General features: G+C 41.6%; 1 protein-coding gene across 1 annotated transcript in view; it reads right to left on the bottom strand.

Moving 5' to 3' along the window:
* Positions 1–1951: 1951 nt before the first annotated feature.
* Positions 1952–15633, bottom strand: part of TLR3 (toll like receptor 3) — a 54706-nt gene continuing 41024 nt past the window's right edge. The window contains exons 4-5 of the mRNA XM_082245584.1: positions 6112–7946; positions 1952–2558 (exon numbers count right to left, since the gene is read on the bottom strand). Coding sequence (XP_082101710.1) covers positions 2330–2558; positions 6112–7946 — 2064 coding nt within the window. The 3' untranslated portion in view covers positions 1952–2329. The remainder of the gene's footprint in view (positions 2559–6111; positions 7947–15633) is intronic.

The following is a 15633-nucleotide window of genomic DNA, read 5'->3' as shown; positions in this document are numbered from 1 at the left end:
GCCTTAGGCTAGATGGATGCTGCCTGGAAAGGCAATAAAAGTAGTTCACATGCACAGATGCTAGTCATTTCATTGATACCAGTTTCCATGTATTTTGATGTGATAGTTTACAGGCATAGCATTGTCTATGTACATGTAATTTACATAACAAGTAAATCAGTTACACCCTTAATCTAATCTGGGTGAAGTGGAAATACAGGAACTGCAGCACTTTTAAAAATATAAAGCCAGGTGTGTGCCACGTCATCAACCTATCGCTTTCATTTACTATTTACATTTTTAATAATTGCCAGGTGTACAGGTATTACTAAATTCCGGACACTCTGACATGAAATATGCTTTCTGATACACAACGGCCACACTGCCCGCCCCTGCCATCTGCTGTCCATACACAAAATACTTTGTATTTTGCAAATGGGTTCACATAATACAAAGTCTTCCATGACTGGGCAAGAAAAGAGGGTCGGACAGTGTGGCTGCAATTGAGTCCAGTGTCAGAGCGCCAGAAGCAGAGCAATAGTTGTACTCCAGGCTCTCAGTAAAAATATAAATTGTAAATAAAAGAGATAAGTCTATGAGGTGGCATACACCTCGTTGGACCTAACCACTTCCAAGCTAGCAGATTTTGAAAGGGCTGCAGTTCTGCTTAAAGTCTTAATGCTTGGTCTACCCTTTGCCACCTCCCAAGCCTGCTTACTGCTTCTTTAATGTGATAGGTAGATTCAATGGCCAATAGAATGGTTAAGAACATAGGTAAAGTTTAGATTTGCATATAACTAAAGCAGCTTATACTATTCTGAATCTACAGATTTTTTTTTCTGCTGATGTGCACCTAAGGTAAGAGAATTCCTGTCACTCAGGAAAAAATCTGAGATTTAAAAATAAGCCCCTATGTTTAATAGAATGAAAATAAACAATCTACAAAATCCTTCTTTCTCTAAGTGCGGGATTCAAAAATAACAAACATACATACTCACTATGTAGATGCAGAATCGGTCCAATGCTGCAGCTGTCCCCCGCCAGCTCTACACTGAGAACTGAGCGATAAAAGTTTGCTGATTGCTCAGTTCTCGGGTCTGCCCTGAGCAGAGAGTAGTGACTGTCAGTCACCAGCTCTCTGCTCTGACCTTCCAGCGCTCACTGGACTGTGGAGGGGAACGGGAGTCACTGGCTCAAACTCTTAGCAGCACACTGATGGTCAGGAATCTGGGTGGATCCCGACATTATTGTAGGGATTCCTGCAGAGACTGGACTGACTCAGCTAACAGCGAACTTTAGCCCACTTTCAGCTGAATCTGGGTCACAGGTGTGCACTTAGCAAAAGAAGTATGGCCAAAATATCTTTGGCCATACTTCTCTCTTAATGCCATGGAAAACCTAAAACTGTATGTATCATTGATAACTACATTGAGGAATTAGTGACCACTTAGTCTCCTGCTAGTTAACAGTTATTAAAGTGTTCTTTCTCCTTAGACGTTTCTTTAGAGGATGAGGAAGAAAGTGTACCTCAATGGTAAGGGCCTATTTTACACCACTGCACTAACACTTTTTTTCCATTTATTATGGATGGCACCCAAATGCACCATCACAACGCATGGTAGCACAATAATGTAAACTGCGTGGTGTTATAAAAAATGCAGCAGGTCCAATTATTGGGTATTAGTTCATTTTGGTGTATTAGGCAGTCCATTTAAATGAATAGGCTACCCCTTAAAGCAATTCACATTAACATGCATTCATTAAACGCTACACAACGGGCCACCTTTGAGTGAATGATGCATTCATTAAACACTACACAACGGGCCACCTTTGAGTGAATGGTCCCTTTAAGCCCAACTCCAGCTAACAACTTTTGTAAAGTTTTAAACAGAGTAAGTAAAGGATAAGACGTGTTAGGTTTTTTTTTTTTTTTTTTTTTTTTTTTTGCATTTTAGGTTTTTCTGTTTGGGAATATTTTTGTTCAGGAAATCTCTCCAATCAGGACACAGACTGAAATCAAACACTCTTTTCATTAAAATCAGAACCTCTGTCAAAATATTGACAGAGGCTTTTCCTGTATCTTTCTGTCCATGTGACAACTAGTCCCCCTGACCTATTGCTACAAGGAAAGGAAATTAGCAAAATTTACTGAGCAGGATTTCAGGAACAGCAATAAAACCCTGATAAAAGCTTTAACTCTTCTCAAGTCTATCAAAAAAAAAGGTAAACATATAATTAGGGAAAGGGCTTAGTTTCTTGGCCTAATTGTAACATGTAGCCCTTTGGAGTAGTCAAAGTCCTGCAAATCGACAAGGCTGTCTTCTGTATTGTAGGCAATTAAGATTGATCTTCAATTTACCACGTTAGTTGATCCTAAAGCAATCATAAGTTTCTGTTTGAAAGCATTCAGTCTTTCATTGTGAGCAGGCCATTCTAGAATACAGTGGGACTTGAACATCCCTCTTCTTAGGTTTATGCTGTGATTTAATTTGTAATCTGGAATATCTTCAATAAACAAGAGAATGATAGAATCACGACTTTGCTCAATGGCTTGCTGGACAGCCTGATATATCTTGAACCTTGTAGAAACAAAATAATAAAATTTAATATAAACACAACAAAAAAGTTAAAAACAAACATATTGGGTGTAAAAAAGTAATGGTAAAGTATATGTTAAAGTAGTATTAAATGTTCACTGTTTTTATCCTAACACATGGAGTACAATAATATAAACATTCCCCAATAAACTAATTGTTAAAACTCTTAGGCCCCTTTCACACAGGCTGTCCTATCAGGCCTGCCTGTCAGTTTTTCAGGTGGACCTTATCGGACCCTCAAATCACTTCTTTGGAGCTGTAGATGTCAGCGGGCACATGTTCGCTGACACCCGTCACATGTCCGCTGACATTCGTCACCGTCCGATCCGATCCTGTACACATGTCCACTGACACCCGTCACCATCCGATCCTGTACACATGTCCGCTGACACCCGCCACCATCCGATCCTGTACACATGTCCGCTGACACGTGCCACCATCCGATCCGATCCTGTACACATGTCCCCTGACACCCGCCACCATTCGATCCGATCCTGTACACATGTCCCCTGACACCCGCCACCATTCGATCCGATCCTGTACACATGTCCCCTGACTCCTATCTGATCCTGTACACATGACCCCTGACACCCGCCACCATTCGATCCAATCCTGTACACATGTCCGCTGACCACCGCTACCATCCGATCCGATCCTGTACACATGTCCCCTGACACCCGCCACCATTCGATCCAATCCTGTACACATGTCCGCTGACCACCGCTACCATCCGATCCGATCCTGTACACATGTCCCCTGACACCCGCCACCATTCGATCCAATCCTGTACACATGTCCGCTGACCACCGCTACCATTCGATCCGATCCTGTACACATGTCCGCTGACCACTGCTACCATCCGATCTGATCCTGTACACATGTCCGCTGACCACCGCTACCATCCGATCCGATCCTGTACACATGTCCCCTGACACCCATCACCATCCTATCTGATCCTGTACACATGTCCGCTGATTTTCGTTTAATTAAGTTAATTAATTAAGAGCCAGACTAGGCATGCTCGGAAATAAAACAATTCAACACATTACATCACTTCTGAAGTTGAATTCTGTGGAACGAGAATTTTACTGTGAAAGTAATCGCTTCACTTTCAATAGGAGACTAGCATGCAACAAAAACACTAAAGAAAATTTGTCTGATAATCTGATCATGTGTCAGAGGTTTAGGAGCTTGTTCATACCACAGAAACACAGTCTGGATGCATCCTGGATGCGTTTCTGCATGTGCATATTTGATGTGTTTTTACTGCATTTCTGTGCATTTTTAATGCATTTTCTCAAAGTTTCCTGTTTTTTTTTTTTGTTCCTATAATGCATTTTCTATGTGTTTTGTTGCATTTCAGAACAATTCTGTGCAAAAAAAAAAGCAGCATTTTTTTTTTCCTGCACTGGATAACACTGGAACTGACCGCACTGATATGAACTAGGTCATTGGAACCCATATAATCTACTGTAAGTGCATTTTTGATGCAGAAAAAAAACGCACCTGGTGTGAACCGGTCCTATATGATTAAATCAGGTGCTAAAAGTGCTTAAAAACTGAGGGTATAATATCATAAGAATACATGTAAACATGTCAATGCAGCATAGCAGCAGCAGATTGTAGATGTGTACTGAATGTGCTTGAATGTGGCTTTGAAATATGTTATTTTGCCTAGTTTTCAGGTGATTACATGAGTGATTTCATTTCTCTTCCTCTGTGATTAGGACTGCAGCTGTGGATTGGCAGAACCAGGGTCTCGTTTAGTGATTTAGCCCCCATTCACATCGCAGACAGGTCAAATGACATGTCAAATCAACGCCCATTGCCAGCAGTCTGAGTGTCCCAATCGGTGCGATGCCGACTTTGCGGCGCCCCACCAATTTTCAAAAGTAGTTCCTGCTCTACTTTTGGTGACTTCAGGGGCAATTTCAATAGACATCTGTGCATGAACCCGCACAGATGTCTTTTAAGTTGCCCCTGAAGTCAGACTGAAATACTTTCTGATAAACTCGCACGATTTCAAAGCCGCGTTAAGAGATCAGTAGGAGAAACAAGTGAGAACTGCGCTGAACGAAAGAGATCGGCATTCCTGGAAGACTTCCTGAGAGTCTACTTGATTGGACTTCCTTATCTATCTCTGAGGAAGTCCAACCAGGACGGAACGCTTTAGATGGGATTGTCCATGACATCATCATGCTAGGCAGAGTTAGGCAGGGAGAGGAGGCAGCATTGGATAAGCTGTCAGACCAGGACCTAGGCAATGTTAAGAGCTGTGCTTTTTCTGGTATATATGTGAGTGTTTTTAATCTATATTGGGTGTCAATAAATGCATATATAGAGATCACAATGGTCTACTTTAATCTCTTTGCATGAGAGGTGCTGTAGCAATACTTTCTGAGAAGTTAAAAAGCCGTTCAGGAAAGAGAGGAGTGAAATTTCAAAAGATGATTAGCACTTGATTGACCTCCTATGATGTAGAGGTCCATCTTACCAGGTGAGAACATTACCAAGAGCATGTCGTGTGAAATTTTAACCACTTGGCTACCTCCCACCCACAATGTACTGCAGGCAAGCGGTCGCTGTAGGCAAAGCGACATACTGCCTACCTTCAGGTTTGGGGCGTACATGTACACAGTGGAAGCCTGTCAGCAAGAACCAGCCAATGATTCACAGACCTGCTGATCAGCTGTATGCAATCACAGTCCTGAGTTCTGTCTTGGTAATCAACACAGAGCTCTGTGCAGAAGGAGTGATCTGTCAGTTTCTCATCCCTGCAAGCAGGGATGAGAAACTGAGAAATGTGTTAGTATAAACAGAACTTTAGACACATTACTCGTAATTAGGCACACATTTAACCACTTGATCACCCCTAAACGTTAACCCCTTCCTAACCAGTGTCATTAGTACACGGACAGTGTATAGTATTATCACTGATTACTGTATTAATGTCGCTGGTGATGTCAGTGGCAGTTAGTCAGTTCCCCCCATCAGTTAGTGTCAAATTGCCCAACTCACTATCACATTGCTTCCTATTATAGGTCGCTAATCACTGCCATTAGTATGAAAAAAATAATAATTTCAGTATATATAACATAGTTTGTAGGTGCTATGACTTTTACATAAATCAATATACACTCATTGGGAATTTCTTTTAATCAAAAACATGTAGCAGAATGCATTTTGGCCAACATTTATGAAAAAAATTAAATTTTTTTCACTTTTTGTTGGATATGTTTTATAGCAGAAAGTCAAAAATATTTAGTTTTTTTTCAAAAATGTTTCTTCTTGATAGGTGATTATTGACTGAAGATTTTGAATATATAGGTTGAGGGAGCACTGCACTTATCTATTTATTGATTTTGTTTGGCGCAGGAATTTGTGTGGTTTTTGTTTTCCAAACAATTTGGTGGAAAACATTTGGAAAACTTGATCTAAAATATACAGTGAACAGAAACACTGGCAAAATGAATTTTGTATGCCACTTTAACTAATTAGGTGCTAAATATATTAATTTACAGGTTGCTAAACTTACCTTTTACACCATTTGTCATTCAAAAAATAGTGGGATATCACAAAAATAATTTTCCTGCTTCTACTGATGCTGTTGACTATTAAAGTTGGAATCGGTAATCCAGCCTCAAAATCTCTTTCCTCAAAGCAGAATCTAAACTGAGAAGTATCATCTTCTTCAAGTGGAAGCAGATATTTGTCAACCCACTTCATGTCTTTGTTAGCATGAATGATATAAGCATCATATGTAAAGTTTTGGTTGCCTGGATCAATTATTCTAAAACCAAGAATCTTGTTAACTGCAACATTCCAGTAAAATTGTATTCTCCAGCCTTGGAAATGTAAGAACAATACCAGAAATAGAAAGCAGCATGTAATAGTAAAGGTGAGTATAAAAATTGCTTTGAAAGGAGCAGTGTCCTTACAGGGAGAGCTATCAAAATTTACCACGTAAATCCCATGGTATTTATACGGTGTATTGCAAACATACTGTTTGTCCCGTCCTACAACACTTGTATTTGTTGTATTAAGCCAGTTAGAAAACCATGCTATGCTTTCACAGGTACAGTCAAAGGGGTTTTGACCCATATTTAACAATTTCAGGCTGGTAAAAACATTTTTCAATGTATTTGGCTCAACTGATGTTATCAGATTTTTATGAAGATCTAGCGAGTCAAGTGAGCTTTGATCTTCAAATAGGGATGGTGGCAGTAAATACACATTGTTTTCTCCTAAATTCAGTATGTTTAAATTAAAAAGTCCTGTGAAAGCACTGGCGGGAATCTCATCAAACCCATTGGACAGTAAGTCAAGTATTTCCAAATTCTGAAGACCTTTCAGAAATAAAACGGGTCCTCCAGGATTAGCTTTTTTCCACAGCCGAGCAAGGTTGTTATGCTGTAGATTGAGTATTCTAAGGCTTTGAAGACCAGAAAAGACATCCTCCACCATGTTAGCGATATTGTTGTTCGCAAGGTCCAAAATTGTGAGGTTCTTCAGACAAGCGAAGGGAGATGTGCTCTCAGCGTTAAATGTTAATGCCGTTTTTCTAAGGTTCAGCTTTTCAAGGGTTGGAACAAAACAAAATGAAGTGCTTGTTAAGGCCAAATGTTTATTGTACGAAAGATAAATCATTTTGATGCTGAGAAGACCTTTAAACTCATATCCACTTAAGGTTTGCTCAATCTTGTTTAGGCCTAAATCAAGTATTTCAAGATATTCCATAGAAGAAAACATCCCATATTCCAGCTTGGCTATGTTAGTTTTTGTGAGATTCAGAAAAATTAATGGAGATTTTGAGAGTGATAAAAAAGTCCTGTTAGTAAATGACTGAAATGAGCATTCAGTCAAGCTTAAATTCCTCAAACTTGTCAAACCTATAAAAGTAAACCGTGTAAAGTCAAGATTTTTATTTCTTTCCATATTCAGGTTCTCAAGTTTTGTGAGCCAATGAAATGACATGTCATCAATTATAGGGGCTTTAGCACTACTAAAAAAGTTTTGTAAATTCAAGGATTTAACACTTGACAAGCCTTTAAATGCTCCTGCGTTTAAATGACTGACTTGATTTTCCTCCAGGTTGAGAACCGTTAAAGACTCTAGATAAATAAATGAGTCATTATCAATTTGGGTCAACCTGTTTTTTGATATATCCAGAACTGCAAGGGTTGTATTTTGAAGGCCTTTAAAAGTTTTATTGTGTATCTTTGTTAGTTGAGAATTGAGTAGAACGAGAACTTTAATCTGAGTAACGGCCAGTTCTGTGCAAAGCTGTTCTGCCAAATTAGGTCCAAGTGTCAGGTTAGCCATTATAAGTGTATTGAGGTATTTTAATGGTTTAAAACACCCTGGATTTATCTGAAAAATAGAAACAAACATACATTAACTTGTTCATTTTCTGCTAAAGTAAAGGAGCTTGTAAAGTAATTTATGGTTTCCATATACTTTGAACGATAAAATGCAAACCTACTTCGGAAGGGGGCTAATAATCTGATGTTCGAAATAAAGTAAGCATTTTTTATTTTATTTATTATCTATTTCAGGTTTTTGTATAGCTCCAAAAATGTACACAGTGCTTTATATATTGTACAGTCATATCAGTCCTGGTCCTCAAGGAGCTTAAAATCTTGCATATATACATACTGTACATACTAGAGCCAGTTTGGAAAGGGGCCAAATATTCTACCAGCTTGTTTCTGGAATGTGGGAGGAAACTGGAGTACCCAGAGAGAACCCACACAAGCACACTGAGAAAATGCAGATACAGTAGTGCCATATGGAGAAGAGTGTTAGTGAAAATCCAACCACTGGGAACATTCAGTAATTAGAAAATATTAAACATGCACAGCTACTTAGATGTGAAGCTGACATCTATCTAAAATCTTAGTGAAAAGCCCTCTTACTTTAGTTTACTTTAGTGCCACAGGACTCGGGTGACTGAGCTGTGAGATGGATGATCTCCTGTTGACAAGTACCATCCGATTGAGCTGTTTGACACGCCGGTAGGCTCCTCCGTGATATGTCTATTACTCATGTAATATGGAAGGCACAGTCTGGTTGCAGTTGTAACCAATGTTAATTGTATGTATGTTGTTCTGTTAATCTAATTTTTTTTTTGTTATGTCTATTTTTTTTTTTTTTTGCACGCAAAACTTTCAAAAAAAATATCTTTAAAAAAAAAATTTAGTAAGACGGCTGAAAAACCAAACTTTATTATTGCTCATATACTGTACCTCCCCCCAAATTTTAGAACAATTTATCACTAGGAGATAATAAACAAGCCCAACATGAAAAGAAAATATTTAAAGTTCATTGATTCCTATGAACTGAAGTGCAATATGTTGCAGAATACCATTTTTTATGGTGGTTGTATTACTTTTCATTGTGCAGTTTTTTTTCTTCTTCATTTTCATCTGGTAATCCTGCCAGTAACACAATTCCTGTCCTAGAGTGACAATATCCATTCACTGTATTGTATCTATGGGGAAGTAAACAGCATTGTCACCCTAGAACAAGAAGTGTGTTAGGACTAACATTCTCCTCTCCTCAACATGGTTGAGGTGCCCTGTAGTTTACACAAAGGGAAATGGGAAAATTGTAACTGATAACAGTGCAACAGAAGGCTCAGGCAGGTTGAAAAATATATTTGCTCCAGTATATTGAGGGATTTGCATGCAAAACTTTAGAAAATCTTGGAACTGTGACTAAGTTACTCCTTCCCATCCCTGCCCCCAACTAGCTATGGTCGGCTTTAAACCTTGTTTGTACAGCTTAAACAATAACTCACCCTAGCTCCACCGCACCGTGGGAAGATAAAGAGCTAAGTGTCGGTGCTCAGGCTGAACGTCCAAACCAAATGTTATATGAATAAAGCCGGCACACGAAAAGTCTTCTTCCAAGTAAAATTCTTTATTTCAACATGGATGGCAGTGACAAAATGACAAATGCTGACGCGTTAAGGCTTTACGCCTTCCAGCGACTTTACGGAAGGCGTAAAGCCGAAACGCGTCAGCATTTGTCATTTTGTCACTGCCATCCATGTTGGAATAAAGAATTTTACTTGGAAGAAGACTTTTCGTGTGCCGGCTTTATTCATATAATATTTTGCTTGTACAGCTCCTGCATCCGTGGTATTCGCCCTCTCTTGGGGCCCTTCTTCTCTTCTCTCTTCTTTCTCTCTCTCTTTTTGTATTTCTCTGTTTCCTCCCTCTTTTCTTCATTTCTGATATGAAGGCTATCAATGAAGGCCCCTTGACTCCATCCTCAAGGTAAAGGGAGCCTTGACTGCTGGAAGTTTGGCAGCTACATGGGCTTTGATATAAATGGGGAGTTTAAGTGGATTCGAGGGGATTGGCCACTAAGGCACGAGGTGATTGGGTGGAGCCTGAACTCTAGAAAAGGGGCTACGCAAGGGGACATCCCACCACTCTGAGGAGATTCTGACGTCACAAGAGTTGGCCCCCTACCCGCCCGTTGTGAATTTCACAGCTTTATTAGGGGTTTTACCTTGCCAGCGATGGATATTCCTTTATGGACCATGCCCTCAAGTTCATGTCTGGGATCAGTTTAATGCTCCACTGATGGTGGAGACAGGCCTATTAGACTATCTGTGTTTGTTATGATGCTCACGGTATAGGCTTGTTTTGTGGTAATTTAATATTGTTACAGTTGGTAAGTTCAATAAAGCTGTGGCCTTGCCCTAATTCCAACTTAAACAAATCCGTATGTCTTTTCTGGGGGTGGGGGGGGCAAGGTCTTGTGTTCGTAATAACTGGTCAAAATGGGCCTAAGCTTATCAGCAGTCATGTAGACTGCTGTTCTCCAGGGAACAGTGTAATCTAGCCTGTGATATCTGCCTAATTTTTAACCTGGTCATCTATGGTCCTGGTAACAGTTTACTGTTACGTTACTCATTACACATTCACACGCTGTTTCTTTACATGCCTGTTCAAAGTCGCCCCTGCGTGGGTGAACCATGTCTTCATTAAAAATATTCAAACAGATATGGCAAAACACTTTCAACGGTATACTTTATTATTGTAAAGGTTGCGTTTTTTTTTTAAATATCAAACATGTCATACTTACTTGCTCTGTGCAATGGTTTTGCACAGAGCAGCCCTGAATCTCTTCTTTTATTGTCCCCTGCTGGTGCTCTAGGCACCTCCTCTTCTTTTGTGCCCCCACAGCAAGAACTTGCTATGAGTACATACGTGCGGGCTTGATCCTGAGCCGAGCTGCGTGCGTCTCTTGACACACACAGTGTAGCTCAGGCCCGCTCCCACCCCACAGGATTTGATTGACAGCAGCAGGAGCTCATGGCAATGCAGCGCGAATCACATGCGATTTCTGTGATCGCACCAGTGTGAACTCAGCCTTTAAAAACAGCAATTGTGCTATGCCAAATTGTGCTTATACACTATATTATCAAATGTATTGGGACACCTGCCTTTGCACGTACATGAACTGTAATGGCATCCCAGTCTTGGTTCATAGGGTTTAATATTGAGTTGGCCCACCCTTTGTAACTATAACAGCTTCAACTCTTCTGGGAAGGCTGTCCACAAATGCGCTTCTGGAAGAATGGTCAAACATTCCCATAGACACACTACTAAAGGTTGTGGACAGCCTTCCCAGAAGAGTTGAAGCTGTTATAGCTACAAAGGGTGAGCCAACTCAATATTGAGCCCTGCGGACTAAGACTGGGATGCCATTAAAGTTCATGTGCGTGTAAAGGCAAGTGTCCCAATACTTTTGGTAATATGGTGTATGTCTGCTAATATATAATTTTTAATATAATTGAGTTTTAATTTCTCAATTTCAGGATTTGCTTCCTTTAGAAAATCTAATATGTGGGGTTAAATCAAGTGTTGCGCCCCCTCCTTGGTGGGTGCTAGAGAAAGAGTATAGTTTTGAATCCTGTCTGCTTACCAGAGGGATTGCAGGAAAATCTATTGCTGCTAAATCTCTGCTCCCTTGAGGACTGCTGGATTGTTCGCCTTGGGATCCCCCTGAGTTACCGTTAGCAACTGCAGCATGCACAATTTAACTCTTTACTTTTTGGCTCAGTCAATGAACAGTCTAGGGGATGTAGTTGTTTTTGTGGTTTTATTTAAATTAGGGATGGGAGAAGGGAAGAGTGAGATACTCCAACTTTGAACTATTCACAGTAGATGAGGACTCCTGTCTGAAGATGCAGCTAGGCTGCTGATTCACCTTGCCACCTAGATGAATGTAGGGTTAAAATGGGTTAGGCTGAATTATCTTGGGGATACACACCTGGTACCCCCTTTCACTCCACCTGCTGACACCCGTCCTCTGACTATCCTACACTGGGGTGGCCCCCCTCAGGTCAGGCCCCTAGACATGATCCTCTGTACTCACGATACTCTTTTTCTCCACTGTCTCTACCCCTCCAGTCAACTCTCTTGGACCTTTCGGTTCAGCTCCTTCCTTCTGGTCCCCAGGCCGACTGCCTGTGACCGTGTGCCACTGCTACAGAGAAGGAGGCAGCCGTTACCCTCCCTCCAGGACTCTGCTCACTAGCCAAAGACCCTGCAGCACATGTGCTCCTGGCTTTTATACTACACCCCACAATGCACTGAGACAGCCAGTCTGTGCAATCACTGAGGCTGTATCAAAGCCTGTGTACCCATTGGTCAGATTTCCTCCACTCCCCAATATGCCGCCCTATTGGACCAGTGTGAAACACTCCCTAGACCAGATGAATTACACACTGAGCACTATGAGCAGACCTCACTCACAGATCCTGCTCTCTGGTAGGCAGAAAGCAATAAAGATCTGCCTGGTGCTCCTCTGATAGGCAGACAGAGTCAAAACCTATACTCTCTCACTAGCACCTACCTAGGAGGGAGCTACACTTTATTTGTTATCTGGCTACCAGAGAGCACAATCTGCTAGTGAGGTCTGCTCAATGTGCTCAGTGCAACTCAGTCTGTTTGCTGAGTGTTTCACACTGGTCCAATAGGAAGGCATATTAGACAGTGGGAGGAAACCTGATGAATGAGTGCATAGGCATTTAATACATCCCTGGTGATTTGGAAAGTGCCTAGGTGCATGCTGGGAAACTGCATAAATGCCAGGAGCACATGTGATCGGGTTTTTCACCTGGATAATGGAGTTCCGGAGGGAGAGGGCGGCTGCCTCCTCTGTAATGGTGCCATGCGACCTCAGGTAGTGGACCTGAGGGCCTAGAGAGAGCTAGAGAGGAACTGAACCCAGTGGTCCTGTGAAGCTGACTGAAAGGGGAGACACTGGAGGATCTGATTCTGCAGTACAGATCTGTGTCAAGGGGGCTGACCTGAGGGGGGCCATCCCTTCAGCTAGAAGAGTCAGTGGACGTGTGCCAGTAAAGGGAATGCTAGTTAGTGTCCTGAAGAGAATGTAGTTCACCAAGTCTACTGCTGGAGAGAAAAGAGCAAGGAGACTTAACCCTTTCCATACATGTGGCAGTATGGTTCAAGCAGTGCAGCTGCTTCCACAAGCAACCTGGTGAGGCTAAGTAAAAGCTGTCCTTATCCACTGTGAATAGTTTCACTTAGAGTACCCCACTATTCCCTTCTCCTATCCAAGTTCCAAAATAAACACCAAAAACCCTGGACTGTTTATTGAGCAACGAGCCATTGGGAGTAAGGACGGATGTGTGGACTGTACCCATGAGTGACTGTATCCTGGTAATCATTAGGAAGCCCAACAAGTCATCATACAGCAAGCCCTACGGGGACAGTGCTACACAAGTATGATGCAAACACCAAATAATAAATGTATATATTGTATCCCTGTCAGGAAGTAATCATGACATAAAAAAAGGAAGTAAATCTTACACACAGACATTGTGATGTTCCCCAGCACCTAATTTTGCCAGCTGACAAAAGAAAGCAGATTTCAAGTCTTCTTCTAAAAATACTATATAATCAAGAGCAGAGGTTTCAGTTGCATACATTTGCAAGTAAATGTGGAAGTAATGTACCATCTGCTTCCGCTAAGTGAGTATCCCATTAACAAGTAGCAGTAAGGGAATATGCATTTTACTTGGGTGATTGAACTCTCCAGCATCTATCAAAAACGAATATAAAAGATATACTAGTTGAAGATGTATTTTAACCACTTGCCGACTGCCTAACGCCGATCTACGTCGGCAGTCAGCCCCTCACAGGCAAAGTGACGTAGGGCTACGTCACTAGCTTGTGAGGGTCTAGGGAGCGAGCGCGCGCCCCCGGAGGCGCGCTCCCGCTCCCGCGTGGTCACGGACCCCCCCGCGCGTGTGACCGGTGGACCCGATGTCCGCCGGTCACTCTGCGATCGGCGGGGGAGAGGGAGAAAGTCAGGCGGCTTGTGTAAACAAGCTGCCTGTCATTCTCCCCTGTGTATGAAGGATGATCATACGGTTCTACTATGTAGAACCGTTGATCACTCTTCATACATCTGAAGCCACAGCCAATCACAGTAGAAAGCACGCCCCTAGGGACACACATAGCCCCTCCCTTTCAAAAAAAGTTAACCCCTTCACTGCCAGTGTATTTTTACAGTAACAGTGCATATGTATAGCACTGATTACTGTAGAAATGTCACTGGTAACCCCAAAAGTGTCAAAAATGTCAGTCAAGGGTCCGATCTATCCGCCGCAATGTCGCAGTACCATAAAAAAAATCGCAGATGGCCGCCATTACGCGTTAAAAAAAACAACAAAAATGACAAAAATCTTTCCCTTTGTTAGTAAACGCGATAACTTTTGCGCAAACCAATCAAAATATGCTTTTTGCGTTTTTTTTTTACCAAACAGGTAGCATAAAACAAATTGGCCGAAAATGTTAAAAAATTTAGATTTTTCCATTTTTGGGGGGGGGGAATTTCATATAAAAAAATGTGAAAAATATTGCTATTTTTGCAAAATTTACGCTCTTTTTTTGTTTATAGCGCGTGATCAAAAAATCGCACAGGTGATCAAATACCACCAAAAGAAAGCTCTGTTTGTGGGAAAAAAAGGACGCCAAATTCGTTTAGATACAGTGTCGCACGACCGCGCAATTGTCCGTTAAAATCACGCAGTGCCGAATCGCAAAATACCCCCTGGTCAGGAAGGGGGTAAAATCTTCTGGGGCTTAAGTGGTTAAATATGGCTGAATCTCACTTGCTCACAAAATAAAATGATTACAATCACCATCATCGCATGGAAAGGGATGCACTGTTGTTTTTTCAGGAATGCAGGCCTAAAGACGTATTAAACCCAAAATCAAAAATGTGTTATATTGCAGCCTACCAGTTCTTAGATGTGGTGGCTACATTAATTTTTTTAGGCTTTCATTCTTTTATTTTCATGTAGTGATTTGGCCAGTAAGTTTTTCAACAGAACAAGCTGTCCTACAGATGTAGCAGCTAAAGGTTTGAGACCAGGGCTTTTTTTCAGCAGGAACGCAGGGGAACGCAGTTCCGGCACCTCCAGCACTGAATGTATGTAATAGCAAGGGGTGTGGGGTGTGTTGGAGGGTCTGTTGATGCTGGTTGCTTGGGGATCTATTGTCACTGATAGGGATCTGTTATTGTGTGAGGGTCTATTGTTGCTGCTGGGGGATCTATTGTTGCTGGGGGGTTTTATGTTGTTGGTAGGAATCTCCTGTTGAGGTAGAGGTCTATTGTTGGCTGATCTATTGATACTGGTTGCTGGGAGAGCTGTTGTTGCTACTGGAGGGAGTCTAATGTTGCTGGGGTGGATCTTTTGTTGCTGGGTGAGGTATTTTGTTGTGTGTGGGAGGTGGGTAGGGGGTGGAACCAAGGGACAGTGCTCAGAGGTGGGTAGGGGGTGGAACCAAGGGACAGTGCTCAGAGGTGGGCAGGGGGTGGAGACAAGGGGTGACTCAGAAGAGGGGAGTTCCTGCACCTATTCTCTGATAAAAAAAAGCCCTGTTTGAGACAAACCATTCACAATGGACAGGGGTGCTTACGATGATCAAATTTTATTTATGTAAAACTTTTCTCCCAAAAGGAAAAAAAAAAAACTTGATGTAACTGCTTGAAAAGCGTTAGCTTG

This window comes from Pelophylax lessonae (genome assembly GCF_965119305.1).
Source record: "Pelophylax lessonae genome assembly, chromosome: 1".
Classification (NCBI taxonomy): domain Eukaryota; kingdom Metazoa; phylum Chordata; class Amphibia; order Anura; family Ranidae; genus Pelophylax; species Pelophylax lessonae.
Note: the sequence above shows the minus strand (reverse complement) of the source record. Positions and strands in the feature narration are given on the sequence as shown.